General features: G+C 34.3%; 1 protein-coding gene across 1 annotated transcript in view; it reads right to left on the bottom strand.

The window, feature by feature from the left end:
• LOC136037329 (golgin-45-like) overlaps nt 1-21,939 on the bottom strand; it is an 85,400-nt gene that overhangs the window by 41,721 nt on the left and 21,740 nt on the right. Inside the window, exons 4-5 of the mRNA XM_065720000.1 lie at nt 16,444-16,572; nt 11,274-11,484 (exon numbers count right to left, since the gene is read on the bottom strand). Of these exons, the coding sequence (XP_065576072.1) occupies nt 11,274-11,484; nt 16,444-16,572 (340 nt within the window). The remainder of the gene's footprint in view (nt 1-11,273; nt 11,485-16,443; nt 16,573-21,939) is intronic.

Below are 21,939 nucleotides of genomic sequence, written 5' to 3' on the forward strand. Positions count from 1 at the left end.
AAATAGCCACATGGTAAAGATGAATTCTACAATTGTTTAGTTCATTCAGGTTTTTTGCAATGTGTTAATATTTGTTATTTGGTAAAATTTATAATATTTAGTTTACCTATTGTTGCTAAAAAGAGGGATATATTAACAGGATAAGCTTGTTTTGGTTTTACTTGGTTGTTTTACATTTGCTGTTTTTTTTTCTTTCATAGGCATGTATTTTGGGGGTGATACCTGACACGGGGATGCAATGGATATTCTGTGGTAGCCACAACGCTGTGCTGGGTAGAGAATTTAAAGTGGCGAAACCCTATATAGGCCAGTGTATTCTCCTGATGAGCCCTTATGCTGGGTGTTGCCTCTGAATTATTTGTCTATATTATTTCTTCTATTGTTTGGTAAATGACGACTTATACTTATTGACGACATGACTGCCTGTCCATGGATTATTCTTTATGGTTGATTGTTTATGGCTATACTGTTTGACCTATGTGATTGCATGGATGAGTAGGGTTAATGCCTCATTCAAGTGCTTGTCAATATTAATCACTAATTTAGGAAAACAGCCTTCCTTTTCTCCTTCTGACTCTTTTTTTTGTGTGTGTGTTTGTGCTGTTGCATTGGTGATTTTTCTTTTTATGATATATATATATAAATATATATATATATATATATATATATGTTTTTAACTACGTAAAACTTGCGAATATACAACATTCTTTGCTGTCCCATTGTATGTGCATATAAATAGATTGTCAGGTTTACCGACTCTTGAACATGCAACATATAATGGTGTATGGGAAAACAATCCTTATTCAGATCTATACCTCATGAGTCTAATGATTGCCCTTGAGCTTTGTTGATGGTGATTGCTAATCGACAATTCCCTGTATCGCCGTCGTCATTTATATATCCCCCTGTGCCCCCCGGCGTCCCCGTTGTAGTTGTGTCCCTGTGTCCCGGTCGTGATTTATATTCCCTGTGTCCCGGTCGTCATTTGTGTCCCGGTGTCCCAGTCTGTGATTTCGTTTTGAGTGTCCCGGGCGTTATTTATATTCCTTGTGTCCCGGTCGTCATTTGTGTCCCGGTTTCCCGGTCTGTATATACATTCATTTTTGAATTGGTCTTTTTTTTAGTTTTTAGTTTTTTACCTTTTTTTAGTTTTTTTAGTTATACCTCATGATTCTAATGACTGCCCTTGAGCTTTGTTGATGGTGATTGCTAATCGAACATTCCCTGTGTCCCCGTCGTCATTTATATATCCCCCTGTGCCCCCCGGCGTCCCTGTTGTAGTTGTGTCCCTGTGTCCCGGTCGTCATTCATATTCCCTGTGTCCTGGTCGTCATTTGTATCCCGGTGTCCCGGTCTGTATATACATTCGTTTTTGAAATGGTATATGATGAAATAAATTTTTGTATTTTTCCCCTTTTTTTCTTTTTAGTTTTTTTTTTATTTTTATTTTTTTTTAGTTTTGTTGTAGTTGTGTCCCTGTGTCCCGGTCGTCATTTATATTCCCTGTGTCCCGGTCGTCATTTGTATCCCGGTGTCCCGGTCTGTATATACATTCGTTTTTGAAATGGTATATGATGAAATAGATTTTTGTATTTTTCCCCTTTTTTCTTTTTAGTTTTTTTTTTTTTTTTTTTAGTTTTGTTTTTCACCTTTATTTTTCATTTTTTTCCTTTTTTTCTTTTTTTTCTTTTTTAGTTTTTTTAGTTTTTTAGCTTTTTTGTTTTTTATTAGTTTTTAGTTTTTTTTTCTTTTTAGTTTTTCCGTAGTTTTTACCTTTTTTTTAGTTTTTTTTTACTTATGTCCTGGTCGTCATTTATACTCCCTGTGTCCCGGTCGTCATTTGTGTCCCGGTGCTTTGTTGATGGTGATTGCTAATCGAACATCCCTTGTGTCCCGGTCGCTTTCTCTTTGAGTGTCCCGGTCGTCATTTATATTCCCTATGTGCCGGTGTCCCGGTCGTCATTTGTGTCCCGATGTCCCGCTCTGTAATTTCGTCAGTCGAAAACATGACGTCAGTCGACACACAAACATGACGTCACTCGACAGACACACACACACACAGACATATATATATATATATATATATATATATATATATATATATATATATATATATATATATATATATATATATATATATATATATATATATATATATATATGTATGATTAGGGGGTGTGGAAGATTTCTCATATAGTTTTGGTTTATCAAATTATACGTAAAGTCAATCCGTGGAAAATTTTGAACCTGGGCCTTCAGGGGACGGTAAAGAGTAATATCAAATCTAAAAAAGAGCGTTTACCGAATTTTTTGTGCTTGTACATCATATATAATTGTTATTTAAAAAAAACTCATTCCTACCAGTTATTTTTAAACTATTGAATTCAGTACATGGATTATCTCTGAACCCAAGCCAAAACATAATTATTACTAGAATACTTATTATGAGTACGAAAGGGTCCATATCCATACAAAATATTTTTGTGATGCTGAAAGAGAAATGGACAGACATAAAGTCGTAATGAACATGATAGGGCTCCAGGCCCCTCTGAGGAGAGGGGGGGTCAAACTGTTATGGAGGTCATTTTTTAAATGAAATATTTTCTACTTTTTTTCCATGTCTTAAGATCACATTAAATATATTTATAAAAAACCTTGTGATATTTTCAAAATACAAAACGAGCAAGATGTAAATATGTCAGTGTTTATTTTTTCTATTAGAAAAATAATGTTTGTAGTGACTTTTTTCTTTTTTTGGGGGGGGCTTATATATTGTATGTGCGTGCGTATGTGTGTGTTTATCTGTCTGTGTGTCTGTATTTGGACATTGGAGAAAAACCTGCTCATCTCTCTCAGACTATGTTAAAAACAATGTTACCCTATCTCAGACTGTATTTTTTATTATTTCGAAACAATTTTATTTTTAAGAATACAATAATAACATATTTATCATACTGTTTTCACCACATTCTGTCTGTTTGTCTTTTTGTCTGTCTGCCTTTGTGTCTTTTTGTTTGTCAGTCTGTCTATGTCTCTGTTTCTGTGTCTGCCTGTGTATTTGGCTGTGTCTGTGTGTGTGTGTGTGTGTGTGTGTGTGTGTGTGTGTGTGTGTGTGTGTGTGTGTGTGTGTGTGTGTGTGTGTGTGTGTGTGTGTGTGTGTGTGTGTGTGTGTGTGTGTGTGTGTGTGTGTGTGTGTGTGTGTGTGTTTGTGTGTGTGTGTCTGATATTTTGTGAGTTATGTGAGTTCAAAAAAAAATATAAATTTAAGAAAAAATTCGTCCAAAAATACTCCCTCAAATTTTATTCCTTTTCCTATGTGACTTTTCATATTGAAAATCTGTTGATTTTAGCAGGAGAAACTTCCTTAGTTTGCCATAAAATATCAGCCGATGTAAGTTTTTTTTTATGTATATTTTTTTTATTTAATTATTTTATTTGATATATTTAAGTGTCTAATACGTTTCCGTGCTGTAGTGGAAGTGTCATGTAAATCAGTATCCTTTTTGTCTCGTGAGGGGTGATTCTGATATATTCTCTCCAAATCGAATTGTTCGAAAATTTCATCTGAATCTCTATAAAATGTTTCAATGAGCTTATCCTGAGTCAGTCTACCAGAATCGAGATGTTCAAAAATATCATCCGACTCTTTAAGAAATTTGTCAATAAGCTCATTCTGAGACAAATCCTTCGGGCACAGGATGCTTTCTATCACACCCAAAAGAGCATCCCTTGGTATCGGATCTACATAACCAGGAGACTGCTGCCCATCTTTTCTGAAAATGGTTTCAGCATTCTCTCTTTTTGAATCGATGGTCAAGAATTTAAAAAATTCTAAGTCACAAAAAAAAATCTAGGTTCCAGAATAATTCCCCAAATTATAGTCTCCAACCCCCCCTCCATGAAAAATATAAGTCCGAAACAAGAAGAACAATAGAACAATCAATTTGAATGAGTTTTTCGGCCCTATTTCCAAGGGCCGTCCTCAGCAAAACATAAATATATAAAAGAATAAAATCTTAAAACAACATACGACCAATAAAACTAAAATGAAATTTTAATAAAACAGTCCCAGTATTCTTACTTCAGCGTAGTTTAACCAGAACTGATAAATAGAACAGAAATGAAACAAGGCAATTCAATAAAATGAAAGAAGAAGAATCATAAGCAGAATCATAATCATCGACATAAAGCAGGTGGTACGAGAAGCAATTGAAATCAGACTTAATATTAATAATAATATTTCCTTAAATAGGGACCTGGGGAATATTTACTAGATGTTCTATACACAAATTTAATTAAAAACGATATTACAAAATATTTTGAAAAACCAGTTGACATTAACAAAGAAACAGTCACAAATAAACCTTTGAGGTTAGCTGCCAAAAAGCAAGATTAGCACTAAAACGTGTTTTAAATTATTCTTCTTTTATTTCCATGAATTGCCTTATTTCATCTCACTTTATTTATCAGTCCTGGTTGAACTTTGCTAAAGTAAGGATGCTGGGACTGTTTTAAAAAATTTATTTTAGTTTTATTGGTCGGACGTTGTAAGTTTTTCCTCTTTTATATATTTATGTTTTGATGAGGACAGCCCTTGGACATAGAACCGAAAGATTCATTCAAATTAGATTTCCACTATCTTACAAAAAGAATTCCCTAGTGTTCTTCTTGTTTTTAATGTTTGTGATGGAAAGGCAGCGTGGCCTTCGTCGTTTTTAAATCCAAAAAAAGAAGAAAAAATGTCACAACAAACATTATTGTTCTAATAGAAAAGATCACGATTGACATTCTTATATCATCTTCATTTTGTATTTTGAAAATATCGCATGAGAATTTTTTATATATATTTAATGTGATTTTAAGGACATGGAAGAAAATTGAAAAAATTTCAATTTTCAGTTTAAAAAAAATATGTAAAAAAATGTAATTCCAAATTTTATTTTTTAATAGAAAAATTCACGACTGACATATTTATATCGTCTCCATTTTGTATTTTTAAAATATCATAGGTGATTTTTTTTTTGTTATAAATATATTTAATGTGATTTTAAGACATGGAAAAGAAGTTGAAAAAATTCGGTTAAAAAAAAGTTAGCCCTCTTAAGAATTTGACTCGTCCCCAGCCCTCCCTCCCCCTTCTCCAAGGGGTATAGTGCCCTATCATGTTCATTACGATACTGTGTCTATCCATCTCTCGTTCAGAACCAGAAAAAATATTTTAAGGGGACGTGGACCCTGTTGTACTCATAATATGTATTCTACTAATAATTGTGTTGTGACTCGGGTTCGACGATAATCCATGGACTAAAATCAAGAGAATAACAAGTAGGAAGGGGTGTTTTTTATAACTAAGATTATATATGATGCACAAAAACATAAAATTCGGTAAATACTATTTTTTAGATTTTAAAATGCTCTTTACCGTCCCCTGAAGGTCCAGGTTCAAACATTCCAAGGATTGAATTCAATAGCTTAAGAATGGCTAGTGAGGAGGAGTGAAACTAGAGATGATATATATATATATATATATATATATATATATATATATATATATATATATATATATATATATATATATATATATATATATATATATATATATATATACAATTTTGTAACTAAAGGGGACTGTAAATGTTATTGGATAAACCAAAACTATATGAGAAACAGTCCCTACTCACTAGATTCCGAGCCTCTTACATATTACTCATTGTTAAAATTCCGTTTAGACATCCTGCTTCTTCAGACTCAGTTTATCATTTGATAATAACTATGCCCAATCCCCATTCTTTTATATCAAATATTTTGGGATTCATTACGACACTTCCAGGAATTTCCTTATCAACCAGAAATTGAGATAAGGCTACAGATGTATTTGAATCCATTGTAATGTTTCGCCGAGCAAACAGACTTGGCCAGGAATTTTCTTGTCGCCGGAAATTGAGATAACACCCTGTGTTTAAGGCTTTGCTCCATCGAATTGTCTCATCGGGAAAATAGGCATGTAATGTTCCAAAAAATTTTATAGCTCTCCTAGAAGTTTAGCTAGATACGAGGGGCTAGCAACTTCAATAGCACATTGGGATAGGGCTCTGCTAGTATCCATTGAAGGGACACGAAGGGCCAGCAGCTTCGATAGTACATCAGGATAGGCATGCAATTAAAGTACAACCCTGAACTTGCCCCACACATAATTAGTTACACCACATTAGACACATTAGACGTTGAAAACGGGCAATTATGGAAGTTCCGAGCAAAATATTTCATACAAAATGAAAGAGTCGTGTTCTACCACAACAATGCTACAACCTTTCCCCCCACACATACACAAAAAGAAAAACTGCACGGAGATGCCGATGGAATAATATACTCGAAGTTGTTACACGGAACGTTATACAGTCTTTAGCCCCGAGGTTGCCCCAAATTAGTTACCACACACTGGTCAAGGAGGCACACTCGTGCCTCTTTAAAGAGGCGAACCACGACAATGTTAAGCGATCTTCGCTTAACATTGCAGTGGTCGCAGAGGGATGGGGAGGGATGCATTTCGTAGCCCGAGCTCCAACTAAGAAACCTGCCAAATTTCATCCCCCTCCGACTTTTTCTTCATGGGGAAAATCTGGCCGAAAGTTTCGACCCCCCAACCCCACCACCCCTTTAACGTTGTCCGATCGGGCTGAAATTCACAAGTTAAGGTACCCTAGGGCCCAGGAGCTTCTCCGCGAAATTTCAGCTCGATCCGATAACTCCTTCCCTGTTTTCCAGAAACCACGCATAGCCACTTAATGTTCATGTTCTCCTTTTTTTTTTCGCAAGTACATCAAAATGATCAGCTCGACATGGTGAGACTGACTGAAAGCTTCAAAAAATTCTGTCTTAATCCGTAAAATTTTTATTTGAGAAAAATGACAGAAACCCTTTTTTTCTGCCACGCCTACAGGTCACAGCCGACATCGGATCTGGGTGTACGAAGAATCATTCGACGCGGAATTCTCCGAGTAATTTTCCTGGAAAGTTTCGTCGGAAAATCTTAACCCCCCGATTTTCTAGCTTAGAAATTAATTTTTGAAATTCTTAAAAGTTATTTAAAAGTTATATTTATACACATGCAGGTATTTCGACTTCAAACATGCCCGGTTAGCTCAGTCGGTAGAGCGTGGGACTTTTAATCCTAAGGTCAAGGGTTCAAGTCCCTTATCGGGCGGTTTTTTTCACAAAATATGAAAAAAACTTCGTTTCTTTAAAGAGTTAAAGAGGCTGCGTCCCAAAGTCGAACCTTAAAACGTACAGGAATTAGGAGAGGCAGTCCTAATTCCTGTACGAGGAATACAGGAATTATTAAATTACATCCACCATGGATTGTAGAAAAACGTACAGAAATAATATGAAAAAAACTTCGTTTTCGTAAAGAGTTAAAGAGGCTGCGTCCCAAAGTCGAACCTTAAAACGTACAGGAATTAGGGGAGGCAGTTGGGGGGCCACCGCCCCCCAAACCCCCCGCTTTTAAAGACTCTTTTGTACAGGTTTTTTGTTTTGTTAATTAAAAGAGGGCCTTCCCGAAGCCAAGAGCGGGGGGTTAGGGGGGCGGCAGCCCCCCACAACAAAAAACCTGTACAAAAGAGTCTTTAAAAGCGGGGGAATTGGGGGGCGGCAGCCCCCCAACTGCCTCTCCTAATTCCTGTACGTTTTAACGTTCGACTTTGGGACGCAGCCTCTTTAACTCTTTAAGAAAACGAAGTTTTTTTCATATTATATCATATATAACCCATGTATCGTTAATAACACCAAGCTAGACATTGAACACGAGTTAGCGTGAAATTTGCAGTCACACCCCGGTGCACAATTCCTTGACTGAGTCATGCTCCACCACAACAACACTCCAGATATTTTTTTAATTCCAGACTAAGAGATCCAACTAAGAAAAAAGAACACTCACATTAAACGCAAGACATTTTCCATTTGTGTGTGTTACACGAAGTGTAGATGTCTTGAAGAAGCATATTTATACATAGAATCTAGGTGTCCCCCCTCCATTTTCCCCAAACGTATCTGATAAAAAGTTTTGAGATAGCCATTTTGTTCAAAATAGTCCAAAGGTCAAATAACCATGCCTCCAGGTTGGATATCTCTCCTTATAGTCCCAGGGCAAGGGCTGTAAGCTATGCAAGCTGCACACTGTCAAGATATAAAGCTTTTCTAGAAAGGGTGGTCGATAAACTTTGAAGGGGGATTATGCCTTAGAGCAGGGGTCTCCAAACTTTTCAATGTAAGGGCCATACTATATATTTCCCATATTTATGCGGGCCGAAGGGATAAAAAATTAGAGAAAAAAAAACAAATCAGTGCCAGTAATTTAATTTCCCCAAATATTAGAGTAGGCTATAATCATACAAAAATTAAAACACATTTTGTTGGATAAATAAACTAAATAAGTAGATAAAATAGTAATAAAATAAAAGTAAATAAAAGTGAATAAGTAAATAAAATAAACTAAATAAGTAAACTAAATAGACTCATGCCTTTAGTTTTATGCAACAAAATTAGTGTGAAGGATTATACTGTCATTTTGACTTTAAAATTTCATTAAAATCAGGTTCCAGATTAGATGAGTATAAAATATCTTTCAGTCTGTCATCTGCCTGGAGATCAATAATTCTATTTGAAATAGAGTTGGAAGATTTTCAGCATTGTAGTCAAGTGGATTATGAAAGAGCCTGATTTCATTTTCTTTGGCATCAAGGTCAGCAAATCGCTCCTGAAACTGCTTTTTCAAATCTGGCTGCAGACATTTATAAAATATCTTTCAGTCTGTCATCTGCCTGGAGATCAATAATTCTATTTGAAATAGAGTTGGAAGATTTTCAGCATTGTAGTCAAGTGGATTATGAAAGAGCCTGATTTCATTTTCTTTGGCATCAAGGTCAGCAAATCGCTCCTGAAACTGCTTTTTCAAATCTGGCTGCAGACATTTATAAAATATCTTTCAGTCTGTCATCTGCCTGGAGATCAATAATTCTATTTGAAATAGAGTTGGAAGATTTTCAGCATTGTAGTCAAGTGGATTATGAAAGAGCCTGATTTCATTTTCTTTGGCATCAAGGTCAGCAAATCGCTCCTGAAACTGCTTTTTCAAATCTGGCTGCAGACATTTATAAAATATCTTTCAGTCTGTCATCTGCCTGGAGATCAATAATTCTATTTGAAATAGAGTTGGAAGATTTTCAGCATTGTAGTCAAGTGGATTATGAAAGAGCCTGATTTCATTTTCTTTGGCATCAAGGTCAGCAAATCGCTCCTGAAACTGCTTTTTCAAATCTGGCTGCAGACATTTATAAAATATCTTTCAGTCTGTCATCTGCCTGGAGATCAATAATTCTATTTGAAATAGAGTTGGAAGATTTTCAGCATTGTAGTCAAGTGGATTATGAAAGAGCCTGATTTCATTTTCTTTGGCATCAAGGTCAGCAAATCGCTCCTGAAACTGCTTTTTCAAATCTGAAATTATTTCTTTTGCAAATGAAGAAGGAAATTCAACTTTACTTTCTGCATGAAATTTTTCACAACATGGAAAATGAGCAAAATTCTTAAATTTCACCTGGCCTTCAAGTAGTGCAAGTTTTGCTCTCAGTATGAACAAAGTAGTCACTGATCAAATTTGTTTCAGATTCAATTTCAGATTCAAGTGATTCATATGACCTGTCATATCTGCCAAACAATGCCAATTTCCAAATCCATTCACAATCTGATAATAACAACTGATTGGTTGTAATGCACAATACATACCTACCAGTACAAGTAACTGTGATTCACACAATTAAGAGAGGCAAACTGACTCGGGCTGAGCCGCCAGAGCACCACCAGTCAACCGCCCCAGCTTTGAATAATTCTGCAATACCAGTCGTACGATAATTTTTTTTTCAAGGCCACCACACGGGGATTTGTTTGGCGGGCCGGATGAAATTATGTGGCGGGCCAGATGTGGCCCGCGGGCCATAGTTTGGAGACCCCTGCCTTAGAGGGTGCTTTTTAATGCAATAACGTCCTATCTCTCCTTAAGCCTTTAGGCAAATACATAATTATTTCTAAGGAAGGAGCGGGAGGGGGGTGGAGTTAGAAATTGATATTTAATCCGTCTTGATTTCTGGTGATATTTCTGGTCTATGCTATTGTTATTATTAAAGTAAAGAATAACAACAAACCCAAAATTAGAAGAATCCACGGGGGGAGGACTTTCCGGGGGGGGAACTCCAGCTCCCATTTTACATAATACTCGTATATATTTACAGGACATCTTATCGATCGATTTATATAACTCACCTCGATTTATATCTTATATAAAATTAAATTTTATATGTAGCGATAATACGGTTTTAGCAAATTTAAAAGAAAAAAATAATCGGGATTTACTCGAATTTGAAAACAGAGCGAGTAAGACTCGAGTTAGTTTTTTAGAAAGCCTAAAACACACTATGCCAATATGTAGCTGGCACAAGGGCTAGTTGCAGCATGAGTCTTGAAAAGACATACACGTACATATATAAATAGAAGCACTATAATAATAGAATAGAGTAGAATAATAGAATAATAATAGAATAGAATAATAGAACTAAATAATAATAGAAGCACTAACATTAAGTGCGAATTGTTCTCCATTTGTGCTCGCACAAGGGCTAATTGCAGTCTTGAAATAAGTCTTGCATAAGTCTTGAAAAGACATAAACGTACATATTTAAAAGATACCTTATATCGACCGATGTACGCCTTACCGCGATTTATACCTTATATAAAATCGCATTTTATACGTAACCATAATATAGAAAAAAAATCTGAACTTTACTCGGATTTGAAAACAAAGACCAAGTAATACTCAAGTGGAATTTTTCCAGTTTTTTAGAAACCCAATACAAACTATGCCGATAAGTAAAAGCCAAAAATAATATTTGAAACCGAGAATACCAACTATTAAGAAGCACTCACGTTAAGCGCGAGACGTTTTCCATTTGTCTTTGAACACAAATTACTCATAGTTAAAACCCTTTGGAATTTTTTACACAATATACATGCATATTTATAGGATACCTATATATCTTGTAAAAAATAACATTTTATATGTAACCATAATAGAGTTCTAATAAAATGGAGTTTTACTTGAGTTTCAAACTAAAAACCAAGTAAGACTCGGGTTTATTTTTCTGAATTTTATAATTTCTAATAAAGAAATTCTAATGCATTCTATGCCAAAAATCATGATAGTTGAATAAAAAAAAACTCACATTAAGCGCGAGTCGTTCTCCATTTGTATTTGGACAAGGGTTAATCACAGTCAAGACCTCTTGATAAGGTATATTCTTACATCCAAGTTTCTCCCCCAAAATATCAGACGCTTCCACATTGGCTCTGGATATGTCCATTACATTATTCGTTCGAAGACTAATTGTACAATTTGAATTGGGAACGAATGCGTTCAATAAATTCGATAGGTTTCTAGAAAAATAAGATATTAATAGAAAAATTTAAAATAATTGCACATTTTAAAGAATTTAGATATGTCCATAATATTACTCCTACGAAGACTAATCGTACAATTCGAATCGGGAATGAATAGTTTCAATAAGTTCCATAGGTTTCAAGAAAAAGGGAATATTTATCACAGTAATCACAAATATTGCGTTATTCGTAGGAAGACTAACCACAGGAAGACAATTTGAATTGGGAACGAATGCGTTCAATAAGTTTGATAGATTTCTTGGGGAAAAGGGAAAATTTATCACAGCCATCAAAAAAAAAAAAAAATTTTAAAGAATTTAGATATATCCATTACGTTATTCGTTCAAAACCCACTCCCTCAAAACATAGCCCTCCAGAAAAAATCATGGACACGGCTATGATCACAGTAATAAAAAATTATAGTATATTGCAATAATGACATTTTTAGAGACAAGGAGAACATGTTTCTAAAAAAAGGGGGCTTTTTATCAAAGCAATCCGAAATAACAAAGAACTGCGACGAATTTGAGGAAAGCTTTAGAGGCGAGCGGAAAACTCTATACAATGATATCCAGCGTTGAATATGTGGCAAACATAACTAAGGCAAGTATACAATTCGGCTGCTGTGATTCAAAAAGGTGAATGTTTCAAATTAAAATTCGAAAAGAGAGCAAAAAAAAAAAAAAATGCGATTTCAGTTCTTAGTGACGAGCAGCTGTTTCATAAATGGAATGAAACAGCTGGAATGAAATGAAGTTTCTAAACTTAAGATACGACAAACAAAAGCTCAAAATGCCAACAATTTCTAAATTTTAGAAAATGAGAAATAGCACACTTTTGAAAAAAAAGCGCCAAAACAACAACAGTGCCCAACACGCTTTTTAGCAATTCAATAGAAAATACAAGGTTTTTTTTTTTAACTGAAAGTAAGGAGCAGCATAAGAACTTGAAACGAACAGAAATTATTCTGTATATGAAAAATGCTGTCTACTCCTCAACGCCCCGCTCTTTACGCTAAAGTTTGACTCTTTATCACAACTCTACTTTTTAAAACAATAAAAAGCTTTAGCGTAAGGAGCGGGGCGAAGTGGAATGGATAGTCCTTTCCATATACGGAATAATTTCTGTTCGTTTTAAGTTTTAAGGTCACTCCTTACTTTCAGTTAAAAAAAACATGTTTTTTTATTTAGTTTCTGTACGTTTTTAAATTAATGCAGGTTTTGCAATTGGCTCACCGTAAAGAATAATTCAAACGAAATTTGCATATTAATTATACTTTTTTTAACTAGTAATAACCTTATAATAACCTAAGTTTGATTTTTGTTCCAGTTGTTTAAGAATGACTTCTGAATCACAAAGGCTCTTCAATTAGAATTATAACCTCTTTTAAAAGATAAAAAAGGATATTTAGCGTAAGAGCGAGCTATTGGGGAGAGGCAATCCCCCTCGTATACGTAATATTTTCTGTTTGTTTTAAGTTTTAATGTTGCTTCTCACTTTCATTTGAAGAAAACTTGTTTTTTATTCAATAAATAATTTCGGAAAATCCAGCTCCCCCTACATGGAAAATTCCCTTCTCCACAAAAAAATTTCTCCATGGAAAGATTCTCCCATGTAATTTAAATTAGCGCTATTTACGGAACTGATTTTGTAAGGCATGGTAACAGAACAGCCAAAGAGGTCAAAACTATTTTTATCAAAATGAAAGTCACCAGTTCAGCAATTCTCAAATGACTAAAGATCTTTGATTCTCAAAGATCTTTAAAAGACATACGTAATAATTTATGCTCGTTTTAAGTTTTAATGTTATTCCTTACTTTCAGTTGGAAAAAAAACTTGTTTTTATTTATTTAAAAATAAGCACAAGTTGAAGACATACAATATCTTTGTTTTTATCACATAAAAATCATAGTTATGAAGCTGTTTAACATAAAATTAAAGGCTAAGATTGGCCAGGAAATAACACAAACAAATAATTCCTTACATCGGCCATTATTTAACAAAATTCGAACTTAAGCGTAAAGAGCGAAGTGTTAACGAAGGGGAAAATTTCCTCATATAAGTAATATGAGGGGGTTCGCCCCCTCCTCAATCCTTCGCTCTTTACTCTAAAGTTCGACTTTTGTTCTAATTCTTCAAGAATGACCCCTGAATCACAGAGGCCGTTTAATTAGAATAATAACTCTCTTGAAATTACAAAAAATGCTTTAGCGTAAAGAGTGAGCTATTGACAAAAGGACGAACCCCCTCATATACGTAATAATTTCTGTTCGTTTTAAGTTTTAATGTTACTCCTTCCTTTCAGTTGAAAAACTGAAATTTCTTATTGTTTTTTCAATAATGCTCGAAATATAGCATCCCCTTCATGGATATTATCTTCCCCCATGAAAAATTCCTCCATGACAATATAATCCCAAATAACCAAACCCCCCGACCCCCTGGATTAAACTTTAGCTACCGAAAGGTAGACATACACTGTCATAATTGTAGCCATGATTGTCGCATTACATTGAAACATTAAAACTGTAGGACTGCAGAAAAATACTGAACCAAAAACTTGAACTGAAAATATAAAATCAAATTCTTTATGTTCTTAAAAAAAAATATAAAAAAGCATATGTGGCAAAAAAAATTGAAACTATAAGAAGAAACGTGACAGTTCAACATATAAGATACCGATTTTAATGGAGAAAAACTGAGCATTAACATTTTCTATAAGGTTTGAGTTTGTTTGCCATGGAAATAAAAAGAGTAAATACTGTAATAAAAGAAAATGAGAAATGTAAAGTACTCTGGTGTCCTTCTAATAGAGAATTTCACGGCCAATAGAAAGAGATATTGCCACTGTCACGGTCAATGGTTGTATCTGACATTTTGACGCATCTGAGATAATAAAACAGTTCATTGGTAACGAACTATTAGTAATGAGCAACCCGGCTCAATAGTAACCGAAACTCTAGAAAACGAAATTCTGATACCAATAGATACATCAAAAGAAACGGATTTTTATGCTGATTTTAAATATATAAGTTCCTTCAAGTTATATTAATTTCTTAATTCTCACAAATATATATATATATATATATATATATATATATATATATATATATATATATATATATATATATATATATATATATATATATACATGTATATATACATATATATATATATATATATATATATATATATATATATATATATATATATATATATATACATGTATATATATATATATATATATATATGTAAATATATATATATATATATATATATATATATATATATATATATATATATATATATATATATAAATGTATTAATTGTATATTTAAAATCAGCATAAAAATCCGTTTCTTTTGATGTATCTACTGGTATCAGAATTTCGTTTTCTAGAGTTTCGGTTACTATTGAGCCGGGTCGCAAACTACCAATAGTTCGTTACCAACGAACTGTTTTATTCTCTCAGATGCGTCAAAATGTCAGATACAACCTTTGACCGTGACAGTGGCAATATCTCTTTCTATTGGCCTTGAAATTCTCCTTTAGGCGTATTGCATTTATTTAGGTGATTTATAAATTGTCCTTCGACAAAATGTCACATAACGCCTTTTGAGTTCTACAGCTGAACAACCCCTCTATTTTGGTCATTCTCATGTTGCCATTGTCATCTCATCACGTCAATATTTTTGCATAAGACATCTCCTCGCTTAAAAACAAAACAAAAACAATTGCAGTTACAATATCATCTCGTCTTTGTCAATTACCCTGAATGAATAAATGAAATATAAGAAGAAATTAAGCAAAATAAGAAATAGGAACGTGGATGAAACCACTCGATCGAGCGTATTGCTACTAATTGGATCGATATTGCAACCAATTCCTTTGACAAGAGTCGCATAACGCCTTTTGAGACAATGTAGCTGAATAGCTAATTTTTGGAGGCTTCTCATTTTGCAAGCCATCTCGTCAGGTCATGTTCTTTGCAAAAGAATGTTTAACAAAACAATCACCATTGTGATGTCATCTAGCTTTAGTCACTTAGCGTAAATGAAAAAATGAAACCTAAGACAAAATTAACCCAAGAAAGATATAGGAACGTGAAATAGATCAGTCAATCGAGCCCACTACTTCTAATTAATCAGATTACAAATACCCCTATGACAAAGTGTAACATAACACCTTTTGAAAAATCGCGGCTGAGCAGCCTCTTTTCGGATGTTTCTAATGAGTCAGATTACAAATACCCATTTGACAAAGTGTAACATAACACCTTTTGAAAAATCGCGGCTGAGCAGCCTCTTTTCGGATGTTTCTAATGAGTCAGATTACAAATACCCATTTGACAAAGTGTAACATAACACCTTTTGAAAAATCGCAGCTGAACAGCCTTTTTTTTGGATCGTTCTTATTTTGTTTCTGTCATCTCGCATATTTCATTTGGCCATTGTCATTCCGTGTTTCGCCTCAGCCTTTATCTTTACATTCGGCATCTCGTCTTTTAACCATAGAACAGTGATTGCAATCTCATCATTTTCTTCAGCTCTATCTCTATGGAAAAGTTAACAATGGCAATCAAAACTATATTCTTGATAAAGCTCAACAAAAACCTTAAATTAAAATATGGCTAAAAAGAAATGGCTGAAAAGGCTAAAATATAGCTGAAAAGAAAATCAATGAAAAGAAATGGCTTTCTGAAATGACTAGACAAGATAGACGTACAATGGATTATCATCATCTCCACCATAAAGTTAGTAGAAATAATTACTGAACTGGAATTAGCACTTGTCAATTTTCCTGTATTTTACATTTTAGAGGTCAAAGGGCATTCGTTTGCTCGAATGCTCTTTTTCCAGGAAAAAGAAGCCAAAAGAGATGGGGCATGAGAATGGAAGCAGGTAAAAAGAAGGGCAATTATCTTTTTTTTATACATAAGGAATTAAGATTCTCACTTACTTATTTGTGCCCAAAGCCATCTGTCTCGTTTTATCATGTTCATCAACCAAAAGCTTGATACAGTTTTGTAGCTGATCGCATCTTTGAGCAAGAGCATTTTTCCATTGTCTAAGCTCATCAACTAAAACACTAGAAAAAAGGATAGAACTGTTTCTAGAAAAAAAAATTCTAGAAAAGAAAAAAGGAAAAAAACAAGTTTTTCTCTCAAAGTTTTTCTGTCAAAACGCTCGAAAAAAGAGATAAACTTTTTCAGTTTGTATTTATCTCTCCCTCACTGTCAAAATTGCACACTTATCCCAAAAAAGGAATCTAGAAGGTAAATCCTCCTGCATATTAATCTGAAGGACCTTCCACAGTTTTTTTTTTTTTTTTTTTTTTTTTTTTTTTTTTTTTTTTTTTTTTTTTTTTTTTTTTTTTAGCTTAAAAATGTATTTCAAGGCTTTAAGTGGCGTGACCCCCCTTTCTCTGGAATCGCTAAAAATGACATTTCCATTTGCACATCTAGTTTGTATATAAGAAATAGTAACAGCATTGGCATTTCTTGGCATAGTTAGCATTTCTCGTCTCAGTAATATTGAGAGTGAAAGCATATTTTTAGTTACATAGAATCCACATGCGTTCCAAAAGTAAATGAAAACTGTAAATGAAAAATTATTATAATTTAAGGAACTTTTCTATAGTGTTCACAAAGTTAAAATTACCTTTTCGTTTTATTTATTAGTAATGAATTAAAACATTACTTTAGCAGATTAGTGTAGGCGAAGACAGTCGGGTCAATTAGGGAGGGTGAGGCAGAGATTTTATTAAGACTTCAGAATACTTTTTTCGGGTATTTTCATTTAAAATGTTTTTTAAGAAAAAAAAAATACATTCTTATATCTTGAAAAATATATTTTGCCCTCCTCCCCCTATTTTCCGTGAATTGACGCCACTGGGCAATGATGGAAGCCTGTTGCACTAGGAAAGTTTTACAGAAAGTTGGATATTTTATTATGAAAACAAATATACAATAAAACAAATATCAAAATAAATATCTAAAACAAATATCAAAATAAAAGACCCGGAACCAAGAAATTATCCACTCTGAAAAATCATGCATGGCGGAGGTGTATTTATACGTGGCACGGAGAGTGACACACGTGACATAACAAGTGGTGTTTTAAGATGTACAACAGATGGCGGAGATCGGAAAATCCCTCGCAAAGCACAATTTCCATTCATGGTCAAAATATAAAGAAATAAAATTTTAGGGATTTTTTTTTCAAGTTTTCAGGGAGAAAAGCATTTTTTGGACCAGCGACGGGTGGGATTCACTTAATTAAGGACTTTGGCAAATCGTCCCTAGTGGGCTTTTCAATGAAAATCCGGATTAAGAATTGACAATCTAGATTGCAAAATAATCGTTCTAGTGACTATCTTCACCAATAAAATTTAGTGTTTTAAGTACACGAGTCGCTAACCCATCGCCCCTGAAGATGACCTTGGTCTAACAACGTATTATTGCTTACCCATCCAGTGGTACCATTTGGGGGTGGGGGTAAGGACAGGAGGAGGAGCATTTACTGTCTAGGTTTTTTGCCACCCCTTTAAGACACTAATATATATTAGGCACAGATGGGTACCCTTAATTTGTGTGGAAAGATTCTCAAACCATGATGTATTATATCCTTATAAGAGAATGGAACTACTACTTTTATCAGTTCTTGTTCTCAATAGTCCCCTCTGAGCGGGGGCGAATCTCCAGCATTTTTATTGGAGAGGCAAGAGGAGTCCATATCTGGATAAGCAAGGGGCATGGGATGTATAATGATTTAATTGCACGCATTGTTGCGGGAGGGGGGGGCAGCTTCCCCCCCCCAACGACGCCCCTGCTTCCGCAACATTTGATATTATTGTGGATTAACAGATGCGAATATATTCAATTCTAAATAAAATTAACTAAAAATTAAGAATTAAAAAAAAACTAAAAAATTTACCACCATGAAGGATTTTTTTTTTACCTTGGCGGAATTGTATCTGTTGAAGAAAGTGATGCGCGAGTCATATCTGGCAGCTATTTGAATACAATTACTAGGGGGTCTATTTTTCCAGTTTTATTTTCTTATACATAGGGAGGTAGCATTAGCCTAGGGGACAAACGCTCCTCTCCCTGCCCCAATCCCCTCCCAATTGGGAGCATTTACCCCTCTAGATTTCGAAAAAATAAATTTTTTTGGTATTTTAATTAACGAATACCTTTTGTTGGTATTTTTGCTGAAAAACTAAAAAAAAACAAAGCTTCCTCCTCCATAAATTTAAAAATTCATTTGCCCCCCGCACCTCCAAATAATTTTATTGCGATGACTCTATGTACCCATAAGATAAGATAAGATTTATTCATCACGAAACACACATACAATATTACATTTTACTATTTCCAAAAAGGCTCTTTGGCCTGTAAAAAAGGGGAAAATGAACGAGCCACTTACTCAGAGAATAAAAAAAAATAATCACTTACTCACAGAGAGAAGAGCAAAAAGGAGAAGAGAGGAAAATGTAAATAAAATGAAAAACTATAGAAAACAAAACTAAATAGACTAATAGATTGAATAGACTAAATTAATTATGTAGATCTGTAGATAAAATAGACTCCAATGAAATAATAAGGAAATATATATGCATACATACACGCATATACACATATAAAAAGAGATAAAATAATTTCTAAGAAGCCAATGAATTTTTAATAATTTTTTTGAACAAACCGAATGAGTGGCACCTTCGAGCTGATTCGGGCAACTTATTCCATACAATATAACTCGCAATGAAAGGATTAAAGTCTGACCTTACACAAGGAGTAAAAGGAACTTGAATATGATTTTCGGTATTGCGAAGATTATAATTATTCTGATCAGAGGTGAAAGATGGCTGAACACTTAGGGGACGGGGGAGGTCACCATGAAGCTGAGAAAAAGTAAAACATGCACACGAAAGAATATACAGTGACTCGAGATCAAGTAATGGGATAACTCTTGAACGGTTAGTTTCCTTAATGAGATTTCTAGCTTTATTATAAACCTTAGAAAGTGGTTTTAACAGTGAAGGAAAGGTTGACATCCATACTAATGGACAGTAGGAAACGTAAGATCGGATCAAGGAGTGAAAAAGGGTTTCCAAAATTGATCCAGGGAAAATATGTTTGAGTTTCCTTAAAATACCGAGACTCCTGCATATCTTCATTTTAATCAAATCAATGTGACGCTTGAAAGACAAGTTTTCATCAACAAGAATGCCCAAAAAACGAACATATCGATCTTTAGATCTGTGAATTATCCCATTTGGCTGATGAATTTCTGATAACTTGGGATAAATCTGAGAAACATGCGAAAATATCAAAAAATTGGATTTTGAATAATTTAGGGTAAGAAAATTAGCATCAAGCCATGAAATTACTCTCTCAAACAATTATTCCAAGTTTAATCGAAGTTCGGATTCACAGTTCCCCGAAGTGCCGAGTGTGCTATCATCAGCAAAACAAACAAGGACATCAGAAGATGGCGAACTATAGCTGGCACTATGGGCAAGGAAGGTTTAGGATGACAGAGTCTACAGCAATGAATAGGTTTCTGCTTTTTTACTGCGTAAAAAAGATCATTTATATAAATCAAAAATAGCACTGGCCCTAAAACTGATCCCTGAGGGACGCCAAAATTCACTTGTGATTGACAGAAATTAAATTGTAGATTGACAGAAATTAACCTATCATTCAAATAAGATTGAAACCAAGAAAATACATTACCCCTAATGCCAAAATGAGACATCTTCGATAGAAGAATTTCATGGGTTAAGGAATCGAATGCCTTGCGAATATCCAGGAATATAGCAGCCGGAATTAATCCCGAATCCAATTCAGAATGTATAAAATTCAAAAGGGTCATACAGGCATGCTCCGTGGAGTGCTTCATTCGGAAACCAAATTGAAAATCATGAAGAAACTCTTTAGATTTTAGAAATTTAAGCAGACGAGAAAGCATAGCCTTTTCGAAGATTTTACTAAATACTGATAAAATTGAAATTGGTCGATAATTTGCTGGATCATTTCTTGGTCCACCTTTATACAGAACAATAATCCGAGCACGCTTGAGAGGATCTGGAAAAACCCCATATTTAAATGAAAGATTAACAAGTTTTGTAAGAGGCACAACTATTGAAGGAAGAATAGATTTAACTACCTTAGTAGGAATAGAATCTGGCCCAGATGAAGATGAGTCTTTCAAGCCATTAACAATTTTAGTAATTTCAATTTCTGTTACTGGCTCTAGAAACATAGACTTAACACAAGACGGCCCGAGGTAAGATCTAAAGTCCGACTTAGACCGAGATAAAGTAGCTGTGGAAGCGATATTATTACCAATACTAGCGAAAAATGAAGTAAATACTTCTTGGACATTAAGCTCACCCTCTACAGTCTCATCACCAATGACCAGACTCATAGGTAAAGAGCTATATTGAGAACCAGGTTTAAGCACAGAATTTATTACCTTCCAAGTTTTACGAATATCCTTATTACACGCAGCAAAATTATTTAGATAATAGAGAGATTTGGCTTTCCTGCACAAGGAATTATATATATTCCGGTAAATCTTGAATTGACAAAGACGAATAGCACTCGTTGAAAGTGTAGCGCATTTATAATACCTCCAGAGATTATTTTTCCTTCTCCAGCTTTTGAGAAGTCCGGATGTCATCCATGGGTTTAGAGGAATAATCCTTTTAGACCTGCGATTAGAAGGTGGTACTTTACAAATGCTAAGAATAGCCTCTTTTACGACTCAAATAAACAAGAAAAATCCTTGTCATTATCAAATAAGCTCCACGAATTTTTCGCTAATTTAGAACCAAGAAGAGATAACTCATTCTCACCAAACCTAATAGAATAGGAATCAAACACTTGAGTCCGGTTATTCCTTCCCCAATTAAAACTGAACCGAGAATATATGGGAAAATGATCGGAGATATCAGTAACTAAAATTGAGTTTTTCTTCAAGCAAGGCGTAGAGAAGATAGGTTCGCCGGTCAATCGCTAATCACATGATCTGTATCTAACCAAAAGTTTGAGAAGGGGAGGAGGGTAGGAGTAGGAGGAGCATTTGCCCCCCTAAATTTCAAGAAATGCCTTTTTTGGTATTTAAATTGACAAATACCTTTTTTGGTATTTTCACTGAAAAACTACAAAAAGCGAAATTCCTCCCTCCCCTAGATTTTGAAAAACACATTTTGCCCCCTACCCCAAAAAAATCCCATCAGTACACAGTGCCATTACAATCTGTCTTGAAATTTATTTATTTTTTTTTCCATAAATAATATAACAATGAAGTTGTCAACCTTTTAAAGATTCAAAATGACGTGTTTTATGAACTGTTTTGTTTTTGCACAACAATAAACCGTTGTAATACCCCATATTAATAGTATATACTCACTCATCACTTAAGGTGGCCATGTCTTTTGCTTAAAGTC

The sequence above is a fragment of the Artemia franciscana genome, chromosome 16 (assembly GCF_032884065.1).
Source record: "Artemia franciscana chromosome 16, ASM3288406v1, whole genome shotgun sequence".
NCBI lineage: Eukaryota > Metazoa > Arthropoda > Branchiopoda > Anostraca > Artemiidae > Artemia > Artemia franciscana.